General features: G+C 45.3%; 1 protein-coding gene across 3 annotated transcripts in view; it reads left to right on the top strand.

Moving 5' to 3' along the window:
- Positions 1 to 17,848, top strand: part of LOC139454174 (uncharacterized protein KIAA0513-like) — a 101,320-nt gene that overhangs the window by 29,876 nt on the left and 53,596 nt on the right. For all 3 annotated transcript variants that reach the window (XR_011652447.1, XR_011652446.1, XM_071235725.1), the window contains exon 2: positions 8,333 to 8,381. Coding sequence is in view for 1 of the 3 variants with exons in the window: in XM_071235725.1 (XP_071091826.1) it covers positions 8,333 to 8,381 (49 nt within the window). In the remaining 2 variants the exon portion in view is untranslated. The remainder of the gene's footprint in view (positions 1 to 8,332; positions 8,382 to 17,848) is intronic.

The following is a 17,848-nucleotide window of genomic DNA, read 5'->3' as shown; positions in this document are numbered from 1 at the left end:
TGAGGATGCTTTCTAGTGACCAGACTATGAAAAAAACTCTTATTTTACCCCATATGATTTATTTGTGAGTTTTAATTTTCTATACCACTACAGGACACACCTCACTATCTGGTGAGGTAAGATGAAATGGGGTTTTGCATTCTTGCGTGCATCCCTGTGTCTGTGTGTGCATGGTCAGGTGTCTAAAAGGGCAGGAAACCTCTATCTGGTATGGTGGACAAGGGGTAACTCCACACCCAGGTCAGGTGTGGTGGACATGTGGTAACTCCACACCCAGGTCAGGTGTGGTGGACATGTGGTAACTCCACACCCAGGTCAGGTGTGGTGGACATGTGGTAACTCCACACCCAGGTCAGGTGTGGTGGACATGTGGTAACTCCACACCCAGGTCAGGTGTGGTGAACATGTAGTAACTCCACACCCAGGTCAGGTGTGGTGGACATGTGGTAACTCCACACCCAGGTCAGGTGTGGTGGACATGTGGTAACTCCACACCCAGGTCAGGTGTGGTGGACATGTGGTAACTCCACACCCAGGTCAGGTGTGGTGGACATGTGGTAACTCCACACCCAGGTCAGGTGTGGTGGACATGTGGTAACTCCACACCCAGGTCAGGTGTGGTGAACATGTAGTAACTCCACACCCAGGTCAGGTGTGGTGAACATGTAGTAACTCTACACCCAGGTCAGGTGTGGTGGACATGTAGTAACTCTACACCCAGGTCAGGTGTGGTGGACATGTGGTAACTCCACACCCAGGTCAGGTGTGGTGGACATGTGGTAACTCCACACCCAGGTCAGGTGTGGTGGACATGTAGTAACTCCACACCCAGGTCAGGTGTGGTGGACATGTGGTAACTCCACACCCAGGTCAGGTGTGGTGGACATGTGGTAACTCCACACCCAGGTCAGGTGTGGTGGACATGTGGTAACTCCACACCCAGGTCAGGTGTGGTGGACATGTGGTAACTCCACACCCAGGTCAGGTGTGGTGGACATGTGGTAACTCCACACCCAGGTCAGGTGTGGTGGACATGTGGTAACTCCACACCCAGGTCAGGTGTGGTGGACATGTGGTAACTCCACACCCAGGTCAGGTGTGGTGGACATGTGGTAACTCCACACCCAGGTCAGGTGTGGTGGACATGTAGTAACTCCACACCCAAAGCACTCTCCTTCACACATTTAATTTCTAATCATCTGATTGTTTGGGTTATTGTAGAGGAATAAAGGGATGCAGTTTTGTCAATTATATTTGATGAAATTGAAGATCTTCAGACAGGAATTCTAATATTATTGAGGCTAATTTCACTTCTAAAAGTTCCTGTATGGAGCTACCCATCCAATGTTGCATCTTCCCCTGACAAGATGCCACTTCTTCACTACCGAGCCAGACAGCAGGGAGGATATGGCTGACCTGTGTCCTTTAAGACCCACTTCACACCTTTGCTATCTCAAGTGAAATGAGTGGTACATTGAGACCATCCTGTTTTGCCATGGCAGCAGGAGGCCATTGCTGTTGCCCTGTGTGTCATCTCTTGACAGCAGACCCCGTGTCTCCAACACTCTTATTGGATGTGTGGACACATGCAACTGGGTTCACATGAACAAGTCATAATTTCCAGGCAAAATGTGCCCATAGTCGATGTATCACTTAGCTGATCAATGCTAATGACCATGGTAGACTATCAGGGTGGGTAATTGCTACCACTATAATACAGATTCCAAGGGAGGTTTATTAGGAGTGTTATATTTCCATGTGTGTGTAGCACAATGATTAGTAAAAGGGAAAAGTACAGGGAACTGTCATGTGCTAGGGAACCTGCTAAATTCAGACAATTTAGTGTTCATCAAATTGTCAGCATTAACAGGTTCCCAGACTAAGGAGTCAGTAATGACTGGTGTTTAGGAGACTAGGTCCTCCGTATGTCATGCTTGTCAGATTGCACTCACCACAATGGCTGCAGAGACAGCTAGTGCAGCTATCACAGACAATCTGCACAGTTTAAAACATCACCTTTGGATTAACATGATTAACATTGCGAATGGTAAATCTGTTTCCCCAGAGTTTCTCTATGACCTCTCTGAACTGGTTTCAACACTGAAAAACTGGGGGTCATTGTGTCCTGGAGTGGAGTGAGGTGTTGTCCAGTGTGTCCTGGAGTGGAGTGAGGTGTTGTCCAGTGTGTCCTGGAGTGTAGTGATGTGTTGTCCAGTGTGTCCTGGAGTGGAGTGATGTGTTGTCCAGTGTGTCCTGGAGCGGGGTGAGGTGTTGTCCTGGAGTGGAGTGATGTGTTGTCCAGTGTGTCCTGGAGTGGAGTGATGTGTTGTCCAGTGTGTCTTGGAGTGTAGTGATGTGTTGTCCAGTGTGTCCTGGAGTGGAGTGATGTGTTGTCCTAGAGTGGAGTGATGTGTTGTCCAGTGTGTCCCGGAGTGGAGTGATGTGTTGTCCAGTGTGTCCTGGAGCGGGGTGATGTGTGTCCTGGAGTGGAGTGATGTGTTGTCTAGTGTGTCCTGGAGTGGAGTGATGTGTTGTCCAGTGTGTCCTGGAGTGGAGTGATGTGTTGTCCAGTGTGTCCTGGAGTGGAGTGATGTGTTGTCCAGTGTGTCCTGGAGTGGAGTGATGTGTTGTCCAGTGTGTCCTTGAGCGGGGTGAGGTGTTGTCCTGGAGTGGAGTGATGTGTTGTCCAGTGTGTCCTGGAGTGGAGTGATGTGTTGTCCAGTGTGTCCTGGAGTGGAGTGATGTGTTGTCCAGTGTGTCCTGGAGTGGAGTGATGTGTTGTCCAGTGTGTCTTGGAGTGGAGTGATGTGTTGTCCTGGAGTGGAGTGATTTGTTGTCCAGTGTGTCCTGGTGTGAAGTGATGTGTTGTCCAGTGTGTCCTGGAGCGGGGTGATGTGTTGTCTAGTGTGTCCTGGAGTGGAGTGATGTGTTGTCCAGTGTGTCCTGGAGTGGAGTGATGTGTTGTCCAGTGTGTCCTGGAGTGGAGTGATGTGTTGTCCAGTGTGTCCTGGAGTGGAGTGATGTGTTGTCCAGGAGTGGAGTGATTTGTTGTCCAGTGTGTCCTGGAGTGAAGTGATGTGTTGTCCAGTGTGTCCTGGAGCGGGGTGATGTGTTGTCTAGTGTGTCCTGGAGTGTAGTGATGTGTTGTCCAGTGTGTCCTGGAGCGGAGTGATGTGTTGTCCAGTGTGTCCTGGAGTGTAGTGATGTGTTGTCCAGTGTTTCCTGGAGTGGAGTGATGTGTTGTCCAATGTGTCCTGGAGTGGAGTGATGTGTTGTCCAGTGTGTCCTGGAGTGGAGTGATGTGTTGTCCAGTGTGTCCTGGAGTGGAGTGATGTGTTGTCCAGTGTGTCCTGGAGCGGGGTGATGTGTTGTCTAGTGTGTCTTGGAGTGGAGTGATGTGTTGTCCAGTGTGTCCTGGAGTGGAGTGATGTGTTGTCCAGTGTGTCCTGGAGTGGAGTGATGTGTTTTCCAGTGTGTCCTGGAGTGGAGTGATGTGTTTTCCAGTGTGTCCTGGAGTGTAGTGATGTGTTGTCCAGTGTGTCCTGGAGTGGAGTGATGTGTTGTCCAGTGTGTCCTGGAGTGGAGTGATGTGTTGTCCAGTGTGTCCTGGAGTGGAGTGATGTGTTGTCCAGTGTGTCTTAGAGTGTAGTGATGTGTTGTCCAGTGTGTCCTGGAGCGGGGTGATGTGTTGTCCTGGAGTGGAGTGAGGTGTTGTCCTGAAATGGAGTGACGTGTTGTCCAATGTGTCCAGGTATTCACATCAGGTATTACCCCTGTGGCTACACTTGTGTAAGGTTGTAACCTGTGCCTACTGTTATCTCAGCTTCTGTCTGGCCTCACACTGAGAGTTGGAGGAGGCTGCTGAGACTCACGGCATCACAAATCCATTTCCTTCTTCTCACATTGAAAAATGTATCCCCAAAGTCTGCTATGTAGCCTACTTGTGGCTATTTTGGTTTACGATAAAGAAGTGTTTTTGGAATATCAGTGTTTTCCCTAATACAACAAACACATGTTGAATTTTTGCCAAAGGCTTATCACAGTTGCAAATAATATTGTCTGAAGTGGGAATTAACTCATTGTCCTGGTCTTGGTATATTGTTTTGTATGTGTTGATATCTTGATATCTTGGTAAAAAGCACAGTAGCATGTATCTATATAGTGATATACTATCTAACATATGTCTGTATATTGATATTCTGTCCAACATGTGTCTGTATAGTGATATACTGTCCATCAATTGTCTGTATATTGATATACTGTTCAACATGTCTGTATAGTGATATACCGGTACTGTCCAACATGTGTCTGTATACAGTAAACTACGTTCATAACGAATAGTGATATACTGTTCAGTAAGTTGTGTATGGGTTATCATGTATGTGTGACATGGCTGATGTTTTTAGTCATTCACACCTTGAAACAACCCAGCCTGATGTATAGAAGTACAATGTCACACATATACTTTACTTAGTTTTCAAATATTCAGTGTTCTGAGTCAGAAGAAATATTTTTTTTAAGGTACATTTGTCAGAAGTTCAGAAAGATATTTTTTAAGGTACATTTGTCAGAACTTCTGACAAATATACCTTAAAAAATATCTTTCTCCTTCACACTTGACATTCTTTGACATCAGTAATAATCTTACAGAGAAAAGTGAAGAGACCTACTAGAGTATACAGTGTGTATATAAGTACCTTAATTTCCATGTGATAGCACATTTGCATTACCTGATTTTAATAGAGGTCATGCTTCCTCTTATGGTTTGTTAAAAGTCTGTGGTACAATAACCATTAATCATTAGACTGAGATCCCAAAATAGCTTTTCATCTCTTAACATAGAAGTCAGTGAACTTTAAAAGTGTTGCTACTAGCATCTAAGCAAAAGATGTTATTTGTAAGTTAAGTCATGATCGATGGCTCTTAACACTTTCAGGAGCATGGGTGTGAAATACTTCAAACCAGCCAAGTTTTGGGGTTTGTTGAAACAGACAAATACTTTCACTGTATTAAAGCCCAGTCAAGAAAGCTGACTTTATTTTGGTCGTATGAAGCTTCTCCGTTTCGTTCTGGCCATATTGATCTCCATAATGGCGCAGGATATATCCTTGAAGCGATATGAGATTCTAATCAATGAAGAAAGGCAGGATTCTCTGGGTTGTTATTGACTTCATTTCTTCACAGCTCACAAGATGAATCTTTTTTAACATTACATGATGAGGAGGGGAAAAGATGTGGGGGCAAAGACTGCAGGAGTGATAGAAGGAACAGACCGATGATGTACCTTGTGTGTAGAGACAGTTTATGTACCTTGTGTGTAGAGACAGATGATGTACCTTGTGTGTAGAGACAGATGATGTACCTTGTGTGTACAGACAGATGATGTACCTTGTGTGTAGAGACAGATGATGTACCGTGTGTGTAGAGACAGATGATATACCTTGTGTGTACAGACAGATGATGTACCTTGTGTGTAGAGACAGATGATGTACCTTGTGTGTAGAGACAGATGATATACCTTGTGTGTAGAGACAGATGATGTACCTTGTGTGTAGAGACAGATGATGTACCTTGTGTGTATAGACAGATGATATACCTTGTGTGTAGAGACAGATGATGTACCGTGTGTGTAGAGACAGATGATGTACCTTGTGTGTAGAGACAGATGATGTACCTTGTGTGTAGAGACAGATGATATACCTTGTGTGTAGAGACAGATGATGTACCTTGTGTGTATAGACAGATGATATACCTTGTGTGTAGAGACAGATGATGTACCATGTGTGTAGAGACAGATGATGTACCTTGTGTGTAGAGACAGATGATGTACCTTGTGTGTAGAGACAGATGATATACCTTGTGTGTAGAGACAGATGATATAGGTACCTTGTGTGTAGAGACAGATATTCTTTATTTCCTCCAATTGAATGAAGATCACAATATGCAGATATGATTGTGTTACATGTTTAACATGAATTGGGGGTATATTTACACATGTGCATAAACATACAAGTTTTCTAGCAGGTATTGCCATTTCCTTATAAAGCGGCTTACATTGATTATTACTTCTGCCCATACATCTCTTTCTAGTTCCATAATACATTCTATTGGACATCCACCAATTTTTGTTATCCTCATTTCCATGAAACAATTGATGGTGGAGTTTGGATGAAGACCTAGCTGACATCTCCTGCTCTCTTTTAGTTCCCAGCTTAGAATTCCCAGTGAGGTCCCAGCTTGTATGTACATGTATGTGTATGTGTTAATCCTCAGATGTGATTCAGCTCTTGAAGCTTGATCTTAGATCTTCTTAGTGATGTTGGTCAGGCTGAATGTCATGGGTTAGCCTGTCCAGGACACAGCAGCTGCCTGCTGTTTGATGTGGAGAGCTGCAATCCCATCCTTATCATACGGGGGACATAACGCAGCTGTCTGTTCTTCTTTTCATCTTGGTCACAGCACTGATATCGACTCATTTGATTGAAATCTCCTCACATATGTTGTCATGTTATGTCATTGCCATTTTCAGATGAATACAAGATTCTAAAAAATCATACGTTGGAAGATTTGTAAGCAATCATATCATATGTGCTTTAAGACATATATTTTGGGGTTCTACCTGAGACTAAGTGAAAACAAAATTATGATGTCCAAAACAGTGGTCACCGATGCTATTGTCAACTGACGTCCCGATTTCACCCTTCTGACCTCACAACAAACTCCTTATTTCACCCATCTGACACCACCCTTTTGACTTCACCCTCCTGACGTCACCTTCCACAACCTCCCGTCATGACTTCACCTTGCGCAACCTCACCCTCTTGACCTCACCTTTCACAACCACACGCTCCTGACCTATCCTTCTACAACCTCTCCTTCCACAACCTCTCTTTCCACAACCTCCCCTCCTGACCTCTCCTTCCACAACCTCCCCTCCTGACCTCTCCTTCCACAACCTCTCCTTCCACAACCTCCCCTCCTGACCTCACCTTCCTCAACCTCTCCTTCCACAACCTCCCCTCCTGACCTCTCCTTCCACAACCTCCCCTCCTGACCTCACCTTCCACAACCTCTCCTTCCACAACCTCCCCTCCTGACCTCACCTTCCACAACCTCACCCTCCTGACCTCTACTTCCACAACCTCCCCTCCTGACCGCACCTTCCACAACCTCTCCTTCCACAACCTCTCCTTCCACAACCTCCCCTCCTGACCTCTCCTTCCACAACCTCCCCTCCTGACCGCACCTTCCATAACCTCTCCTTCCACAACCTCCCCTCCTGACCTCACCTTCCACAACCTCACCCTCCTGACCTCACCTTCCACAACCTCACCCTCCTGACTTCACCTTCCACAACCTCGCCTTCCATAACCTCACCCTCCTGAGTTCACCTTCCACAACCTCACCCTCCTGACTTCACCTTCACAACCTCAACCTCCTGACTTCACCTTCCATAACCTCAACCTCCTGACTTCACCTTCCACAACCTCACCCTCCTGACTTCACCTTGCTGACATTACCATGCCATGCTGGTGTACATATGGTTTGTCGTACAGGTATACTGAGTTGTCTTCCTAGAAGAGAACAAGCTCGGTACAGAATCTGCGTGAAACCCATGCACTCACTCGAACTTAGTGCTGTTTATGAATGGATGGATCATGATGTTAGGATCACAGTGGTGATAGTTGTAGCTGTGGTGTTGGTGATGATGATGGAGTTGATGTTACTTGCTGCTGCTGTTGTTGGATTATTGTCGTGATGGCAATGCTACTACTGGTGTTCATAATGTCCAGATACTTAATGAAGATTGTTGAGATGCCGATGGTGTTGAGATGCCGATGGTGTTGTGATGCCGATGGTGTTGTGATGCCGATGGTGTTGTGATGCCGATGGTGTTGTGATGCTGATGGTGTTGGATGCTGATGGTGTTGTGATGCTGATGGTGATGGATGCTGATGGTGTTGTGATGCCGTGGTGTTGAGATGCCGATGGTGTTGAGATGCCGATGGTGTTGTGATGCCGATGGTGTTGTGATGCCGATGGTGTTGTGATGCTGATGGTGTTGTGATGCTGATGGTGATGGATGCTGATGGTGTTGTGATGCCGTGGTGTTGAGATGCCGATGGTGTTGAGATGCCGATGGTGTTGTGATGGCGATGGTGTTGTGATGCTGATGGTGTTGTGATGCTGATGGTGTTGGATGCTGATGGTGTTGTGATGCTGATGGTATTGGGAGTATGATGGAGAGTATCCTGGATATTATTGTGAATTATAGTCTAGACTGAGCAACTCAAACTGTCTTGATTACTGATTCATGTCTTCTTTGTTTCAGCTTGGATATATCACAAACAGAAAAAGCCAAATTCGGAGAACTTTGTCAGGTAAGTACACCTTGACTACCACATTTCAATGCTTAAAGGGGAAGTGTACACGCAAAAATCACTTTTTTTCTTTTTCTAAACAAAACGCAATTTTAGAATTAGTTAGTATCTGTGTTTGAAAATATACACTCATTTTTTTTCACAGTGAAAGTAGGAAGCTCACAATAGTGTGAAAGTGATATGCCGTTATGAGGCCTTCGTTTCACGAGCGAAATAGGCCTGAGTTATCCCCCTTAGATTATGACGTCATTGGTGCCAATTCAACTGGGTCCCTGTCTATTCTCAACGCAAAAGATATCAAGGACCAGTTTGCGGTAAAACAACATGGTCTACGACACACTCCGGCGCAGTGGTGACTCAGCATAACACAATTCTGGCTGGCATCTGAGATGCTAGAATCACAAAAACTGTACCTACACCACGTGAAGCGGCTCTAACAAAGCATGATGACGTCATAATGTTTATCAATTGGCACCAATGACGTCATATTGCAAGGGACATAAGCCATGGTGTTTTTGTTATGGAAATAGAACACTTGGTAAATGTGAAAAATATAAATCGTTTTAGTGCAAAAAATATGTTAATTAAATATGATGTTTTTATATTTTTGTCTATGACACTTCTATGTTAACACTTTTAATGTGGAAAAAGTACAAGAAAAAAAGGTTCATTTCCTTGTGAACTTGCCCTTTAAAAGGTGTTGATGCTGGCTGTGCTGGCAAAATAAAATAAAAAAAATATGGGTAAGAATAACTGCATGTCGTTTTGATCATTGGGGGTTCATCAAATTATACACAACTAATTGCTTATGGGATATTATGCAACAATGCTTCTCATTACGTGTCAGTGACATTTGTCCTGAACATATTTTCAGCAATTTCTCCCAAAGTTCATTGACAAAATGACATGTGTTGGTAATGATAATTCATATTTTACTGGACTTGTTATTGAAAATACTGTATTGCTGAAAATAGCTTCACAGAGTGGGGTACAGTCCTGACAAGGGATGTGTTCTGCCTCCCTGACTAGGGCATGTAGTGTGGGGTAAAGTATAGTGCAGGAAGTCCTGACAAGGGATGTGTTCTGCCTCCCTGGCTAGGGCATGTAGTGTGGGGTACAGTATAGTGCAGGAAGTCTTGACAAGGGATGTGTTCTGCCTCCCTGACTAGGGCATGTAGTGTGGGGTACAGAATAGTGCAGGAAGTCCTGACAAGGGATGTGTTCTGCCTCCCTGACTAGGGCATGTAGTGTGGGGTAAAGTATAGTGCAGGAAGTCCTGACAAGGGGTGTGTTCTGCCTCCCTGACTATGGCATGTAGTGTGGGGTAAAGTATAGTGCAGGAAGTCCTGACAAGGGATGTGTTCTGCCTCCCTGACTAGGGCATGTAGTGTGGGGTAAAGTATAATGCAGGAAGTCCTGACAAGGGATGTGTTCTGCCTCCCTGGCTAGGGCATGTAGTGTGGGGTAAAGTATAGTGCAGGAAGTCCTGACAAGGGATGTGTTCTTCCTCCCTGACTAGGGCATGTAGTGTGGGGTAAAGTATAGTGCAGGAAGTCCTGACAAGGGATGTGTTCTGCCTCCCTGACTAGGGCATGTAGTGTGGGGTACAGTATAGTGCAGGAAGTCCTGACAAGGGATGTGTTCTGCCTCCCTGACTAGGGCATGTAGTGTGGGGTAAAGTATAGTGCAGGAAGTCCTGACAAGGGATGTGTTCTACCTCCCTGGCTAGGGCATGTAGTGTGCGGTAAAGTATAGTGCAGGAAGTCCTGACAAGGGATGTGTTCTGCCTCCCTGACTAGGGCATGTAGTGTGGGGTACAGTATAGTGCAGGAAGTCCTGACAAGGGGTGTGTTCTGCCTCCCTGACTAGGGCATGTAGTGTGGGGTACAGTATAGTGCAGGAAGTCCTGACAAGGGGTGTGTTCTGCCTCCCTGACTAGGGCATGTAGTGTGGGGTAAAGTATAGTGCAGGAAGTCCTGACAAGGGATGTGTTCTGCCTCCCTGACTAGGGCATGTAGTGTGGGGTACAGTATAGTGCAGGAAGTCCTGACAAGGGGTGTGTTCTACCTCCCTGACTAGGGCATGTAGTGTGGGGTACACTATAGTGCAGGAAGTCCTGACAAGGGGTGTGTTCTACCTCCCTGGCTAGGGCATGTAGTGTGGGGTAAAGTATAGTGCAGGAAGTCCTGACAAGGGATGTGTTCTGCCTCCCTGACTAGGGCATGTAGTGTGGGGTAAAGTATAGTGCAGGAAGTCCTGACAAGGGATGTGTTCTGCCTCCCTGACTAGGGCATGTAGTGTGGGGTACACTATAGTGCAGGAAGTCCTGACAAGGGGTGTGTTCTACCTCCCTGGCTAGGGCATGTAGTGTGGGGTAAAGTATAGTGCAGGAAGTCCTGACAAGGGATGTGTTCTTCCTCCCTGACTAGGGCATGTAGTGTGGGGTACACTATAGTGCAGGAAGTCCTGACAAGGGATGTGTTCTACCTCCCTGACTAGGGCATGTAGTGTGGGGTACAGTATAGTGCAGGAAGTCCTGACAAGGGATGTGTTCTGCCTCCCTGACTAGGGCATGTAGTGTGGGGTACAGTATAGTGCAGGAAGTCCTGACAAGGGGTGTGTTCTACCTCCCTGACTAGGGCATGTAGTGTGGGGTACACTATAGTGCAGGAAGTCCTGACAAGGGGTGTGTTCTGCCTCCCTGACTAGGGCATGTAGTGTGGGGTACAGTATAGTGCAGGAAGTCCTGACAAGGGATGTGTTCTGCCTCCCTGGCTAGGGCATGTAGTGTGGGGTAAAGTATAGTGCAGGAAGTCCTGACAAGGGGTGTGTTCTGCCTCCCTGACTAGGGCATGTAGTGTGGGGTACACTATAGTGCAGGAAGTCCTGACAAGGGATGTGTTCTGCCTCCCTGACTAGGGCATGTAGTGTGGGGTAAAGTATAATGCAGGAAGTCCTGACAAGGGATGTGTTCTGCCTCCCTGACTATGGCATGTAGTGTGGGGTACACTATAGTGCAGGAAGTCCTGACAAGGGATGTGTTCTGCCTCCCTGACTAGGGCATGTAGTGTGGGGTAAAGTATAGTGCAGGAAGTCCTGACAAGGGATGTGTTCTGCCTCCCTGACTATGGCATGTAGTGTGGGGTACAGTATAGTGCAGGAAGTCCTGACAAGGGGTGTGTTCTGCCTCCCTGACTAGGGCATGTAGTGTGGGGTAAAGTATAGTGCAGGAAGTCCTGACAAGGGATGTGTTCTGCCTCCCTGACTAGGGCATGTAGTGTGGGGTACAGTATAGTGCAGGAAGTCCTGACAAGGGATGTGTTCTACCTCCCTGACTAGGGCATGTAGTGTGGGGTACAGTATAGTGCAGGAAGTCCTGACAAGGGATGTGTTCTACCTCCCTGACTAGGGCATGTAGTGTGGGGTACAGTATAGTGCAGGAAGTCCTGACAAGGGGTGTGTTCTGCCTCCCTGACTAGGGCATGTAGTGTGGGGTACAGTATAGTGCAGGAAGTCCTGACAAGGGATGTGTTCTACCTCCCTGACTAGGGCATGTAGTGTGGGGTACAGAATAGTGCAGGAAGTCCTGACAAGGGATGTGTTCTGCCTCCCTGACTATGGCATGTAGTGTGGGGTACAGAATAGTGCAGGAAGTCCTGACAAGGGATGTGTTCTGCCTCCCTGACTAGGGCATGTAGTGTGGGGTACAGTATAGTGCAGGAAGTCCTGACAAGGGATGTGTTCTACCTCCCTGACTAGGGCATGTAGTGTGGGGTACAGTATAGTGCAGGAAGTCCTGACAAGGGATGTGTTCTGCCTCCCTGACTAGGGCATGTAGTGTGGGGTACAGTATAGTGCAGGAAGTCCTGACAAGGGGTGTGTTCTGCCTCCCTGGCTAGGGCATGTAGTGTGGGGTAAAGTATAGTGCAGGAAGTCCTGACAAGGGATGTGTTCTGCCTCCCTGACTAGGGCATGTAGTGTGGGGTACAGTATAGTGCAGGAAGTCCTGACAAGGGATGTGTTCTACCTCCCTGGCTAGGGCATGTAGTGTGGGGTAAAGTATAGTGCAGGAAGTCCTGACAAGGGATGTGTTCTGCCTCCCTGACTAGGGCATGTAGTGTGGGGTACACTATAGTGCAGGAAGTCCTGACAAGGGATGTGTTCTGCCTCCCTGACTAGGGCATGTAGTGTGGGGTACAGTATAGTGCAGGAAGTCCTGACAAGGGATGTGTTCTGCCTCCCTGGCTAGGGCATGTAGTGTGGGGTAAAGTATAGTGCAGGAAGTCCTGACAAGGGATGTGTTCTGCCTCCCTGACTAGGGCATGTAGTGTGGGGTACAGTATAGTGCAGGAAGTCCTGACAAGGGATGTGTTCTGCCTCCCTGACTAGGGCATGTAGTGTGGGGTAAAGTATAGTGCAGGAAGTCCTGACAAGGGGTGTGTTCTGCCTCCCTGACTATGGCATGTAGTGTGGGGTAAAGTATAGTGCAGGAAGTCCTGACAAGGGGTGTGTTCTTCCTCCCTGGCTAGGGCATGTAGTGTGGGGTACAGTATAGTGCAGGAAGTCCTGACAAGGGATGTGTTCTGCCTCCCTGACTAGGGCATGTAGTGTGGGGTAAAGTATAGTGCAGGAAGTCCTGACAAGGGGTGTGTTCTGCCTCCCTGACTATGGCATGTAGTGTGGGGTAAAGTATAGTGCAGGAAGTCCTGACAAGGGATGTGTTCTGCCTCCCTGGCTAGGGCATGTAGTGTGGGGTACACTATAGTGCAGGAAGTCCTGACAAGGGATGTGTTCTGCCTCCCTGACTAGGGCATGTAGTGTGGGGTACAGTATAGTGCAGGAAGTCCTGACAAGGGGTGTGTTCTGCCTCCCTGACTAGGGCATGTAGTGTGGGGTACAGTATAGTGCAGGAAGTCCTGACAAGGGATGTGTTCTACCTCCCTGGCTAGGGCATGTAGTGTGGGGTACAGTATAGTGCAGGAAGTCCTGACAAGGGGTGTGTTCTACCTCCCTGGCTAGGGCATGTAGTGTGGGGTACAGTATAGTGCAGGAAGTCCTGACAAGGGGTGTGTTCTGCCTCCCTGACTAGGGCATGTAGTGTGGGGTACAGTATAGTGCAGGAAGTCCTGACAAGGGGTGTGTTCTACCTCCCTGGCTAGGGCATGTAGTGTGGGGTACAGTATAGTGCAGGAAGTCCTGACAAGGGATGTGTTCTGCCTCCCTGACTAGGGCATGTAGTGTGGGGTACAGTATAGTGCAGGAAGTCCTGACAAGGGGTGTGTTCTGCCTCCCTGGCTAGGGCATGTGTTGGGCCCATAAACAATACATATATTCTCTACATCTAAATATTTCTTATTCAAAATCAGCACACCTGCCTATAAGACAAAGCAACACGGCAAACTGATACCTTATACCTAAATAAGAATACACACATTCAACACACGCTTATCACAAGCACACCTTACTGATAACATGTTACTCCTCACATTCTCAGAAGTGTTATCACAGCACATACAACCTACACATTTGCTACTGACAATAAATGTAATATTTATGCAACTGGTAATTGAAACATTAGCTTTATGAACTTTGCAACCTGAACCAGTGTAGCAAAACATAGCTACACGTTTACGTCTATAAAATGCTGACATCAACATTAGTTAAATAGATGTTTTAGTCTAGAACTTTAGTTTGTATATAATACAAACAATTCTAGGACCTAATAACATTCACAAAAAATATATAAACTAACCTGGTGACCACTCTACTATGTTCAGCTCTCAAAATGCAATGGAAGCCACACAAAACCACCAGGTACAATTTCATTGAAGCAGATGATCAAATCAGCCAATTAAAATCCAAAGTATTATAACTAAGATTCCCACTAACATGAAATGCACGTGCTATGCATATTCATTAACTTGGCCTAGACAAAGAACAAGCAAAGAGAATACCGGTACCATGAATAAAACCATATAACACGAACAAGAAATGTTTTCGTATCACATTTTGTCTTTTAAAATAAAACAAAATACAGCGTTTAAACGTCACCGCTACACATGTAGTGTGGGGGCCAGTACAACGCAGGGAGTCCTGACAAGGGATGTGTTCTGGCTAGGGCATGTAGTGTGGGTGGCAGTATAGTGCAGCCTGTTTGATCACTGCCGTGCACACAGTCGTGTCTACGGAATCAATAATGCCTGCTGCAATTGGGAAGTGCCACATCATATTGGGTTGTGATTAATTGTAATGATTAATCAATGAAGTTGCAGGAGCTGGCTAGTGTTTGATCTCTGAGGGTGTGACCTTTCTGTCTGCCTGGTTTCATTCATTCATTCATTCATTCATTCATTCATTCATTCATTCTTTCTTTCATCCTAAACATGTTGACGTGTAACATTATTGTCTGGATGCTGAGCCAGTATGTGTAGAATGCTTCTCATATCACAAGAAGGCTACTGTTGTGGCATGTGAGGAATCATCCCATTCCCTCATATCAAGAACAGTGCAGTCCCGTGTTATTCCTTCACTTATGGAGCATATGGAAAAGTCATTTAATGAATGTCTGTAAAAGTTAGTGGCAAGTCATGTGACTGGATTCAATAAAAGACAAGATCAAGTCATGACAAACACTACCTTTTTTATTAAAATTGTTTGAGTTGCAGATGCTATTGGTAGAGCAGGTGCTATTGGTAGAGCAGGACATGCTTACTCTCTTTGCAAACACCAGGTGTCATGACTTCCAGTGGTCTATTCCTATAATATTCATCACGGTTTTGCCAAGAAAATATGTTATGATGACTCTCTGGCTTTGAGGGTTTGATGTGACAGGATTCAGCCAGAAACAATGGCCTGTCATGGGACATGATTTAGTCAAGAACACAGACTAACATATCTGATAGGAAACAATATTCCCCTCAAGTGTAACCACAACAAAGACTGTGATTCCTCTCTCCGGGGAGACCACTGCCACAGGGTTCCTGTCGGTGTAATTGGGATCAGTGCGGTCGTATGGAAAGCACGGATATTGGCCATATGCATCACTGGTTTGCCAAGCTTACAGGTATACAAGTAAATTTAATCAAATACCCCCAGGCTTGGAGTAAGCAGAGATTGCATGCTTCAAGCCGCATGTAAGATTTTGTTATAAAACTGATTTCTACATGGATAGTCAACACAACAGCTTTTGGTCAACTTGAAACTGTTGTTTGTGATTCCCACTGTCTCTGGCTGACCTCACTACCCAGGGAGTTGCAGCCTATACAAAGTACATCTACCAAGGTTCAGGCTGTCCAGTGACATTGTAGGTCATCACATATATCAGATTATAGTGTTTACATCATGTGGTGTGATGCAAGTAAATTACAGTTGGACCACGCTTATCCAGATAGTTGTGTTTTCTCAAATATTGTCCAAATAAATAAATTTCCTGATATCTGAATCCATTGTCAGTTACCTCCCCTGCACATTTCCAAAGAGGCAAGAACTACCTTATTATGATGTGCAGAAGATTATTCCAGTATTATGCACAGTCAAAAACTACATCATATCCCTTCAACAAATTCAGGTGAATAAACAGGTGATAACAAACTTGGACAATACAAATGTGAAAACTAGACGTGAAGATTTACCATTTCAACTGTATTTCTTGTTATGCAAGGCATTGTTTAATATGCAGGGATTACAGTTACCCTGTGTAATTTCTCATTAACTTAACCGGAAGCAGTAATCAGCTGTACCCATGTTTTCTCTGTCAATCTACTGGCGTTTCAGTTAAATAATACCCAATGATATAACTCCATTGAATTTTGGTGTACATATAAAACAGGGTATTCTCTGAATAGGAGTGAAGCAGGAATTAGTGATATGTATTTTCTAAAATGTGAAGGACATGTATGAATTAATGGTAACCAACTCTATATCTTCCTTGCTCAATCTCCGGCAAATCTTCCTCCATGACGGGGCAGAGTTGTGTCCCTCCTTCGTGTTGCATCACTTTCCTAACACACTCTCTTTCTTCCACATAGAGCTGACCTGCCATAAATACTGGTCAGAACATCAAAGCCACAACCTACTCACGCTACTTTCTATACAACTGTGTTCAGTATTATACATTCATTGGTTTCAGCATCATGCATGATCCTCTTCATTATACATAATGTCTCATTTCCGCAGCAAAGTAATACATACATCAGAAAAATGCATGGGCGGAATGTGTAATGGTATGATGTTTCTAAATCTGCTGATACAACAGAGGGTATAAATGTTATACAGTTATGTCATGTACATAAAACTGTATGAACAAATTGTTGAAATATGGTTATCCATATTTGAAAAGTTGTGTTGTTTTAAACTGACTTTGATTATATGAAACAATCATTAACAGTAGCTCTGTTGGTCCAGTCCAAACATTTGCTACAGCTGCTACAGCTGCTACACATGCTACATGTAGTAAAAATCCCCATGAGTTCCTCCCATCTGGCAACTGGGTCTCCAGTTATCCATTCACAGACTATTGACTATCACCAGATTATCAGGTTTCACCTATTCACAGGGTACTGTGTGTTCCTGTGAATAAACATTACAAAATAAGCATACATTTGCAGTTTGCTAAATTTTGACTGAATATTGAAGTTTGTTTCAATCACCAAATGTAAGAAATATAAGGCAACTCGAACCACCTTGTTCCTTATTCTCAAGATGTTGTGCAGTCAGACATGATTGTTCTGTTGATGCTGGTTACAGAGGCTATAGTTCCAGACAGTCAGACATGGTTGTTCTGTTGATGCTGGTTACAGAGGCTATAGTTCCAGACAGTCAGACATGATTGTTCTGTTGATGCTGGTTACAGAGGCTATAGTTCCAGACAGTCAGACATGATTGTTCTGTTGATGCTGGTTACAGAGGCTATAGTTTTAGACAGTCAGACATGGTTGTTCTGTTGATGCTGGTTACAGAGGCTATAGTTCCAGACAAACAGACATGATTGTTCTGTTGATGCTGGTTACAGAGGCTACAACTCCAGATGTTGTACAGTCAGACATGATTGTTCTGTTGATGCTGGTTACAGAGGCTACAACTCCAGATGTTGTACAGTCAGACATGATTGTTCTGTTGATGCTGGTTACAGAGGCTATAGTTCCAGACAGTCAGACTTGATTGTTCTGTTGATGCTGAAAACAGAGGCTACGGCTCGAGATGTTGTACACTCAGACATGATTGTTCTGTTGATGCTGGTTACAGAGGCTACAACTCCAGATGTTGTACAGTCAGACATGATTGTTCTGTTGATGCTGGTTACAGAGGCTATAGTTCCAGACAGTCAGACATGATTGTTCTGTTGATGCTGGTTACAGAGGCTACAACTCCAGATGTTGTACAGTCAGACATGGTTGTTCTGTTGATGCTGGTTACAGAGGCTATAGTTCCAGACAGTCAGACTTGATTGTTCTGTTGATGCTGGTTAC

This window comes from Haliotis cracherodii, unplaced genomic scaffold (genome assembly GCF_022045235.1).
Source record: "Haliotis cracherodii isolate W230 unplaced genomic scaffold, xgHalCrac1.p SCAF_10, whole genome shotgun sequence".
Classification (NCBI taxonomy): Eukaryota; Metazoa; Mollusca; class Gastropoda; order Lepetellida; family Haliotidae; genus Haliotis; species Haliotis cracherodii.
The sequence above is the reverse complement of the archived record's forward strand: the minus strand, read 5'-3'. Positions and strand labels throughout refer to the sequence as shown.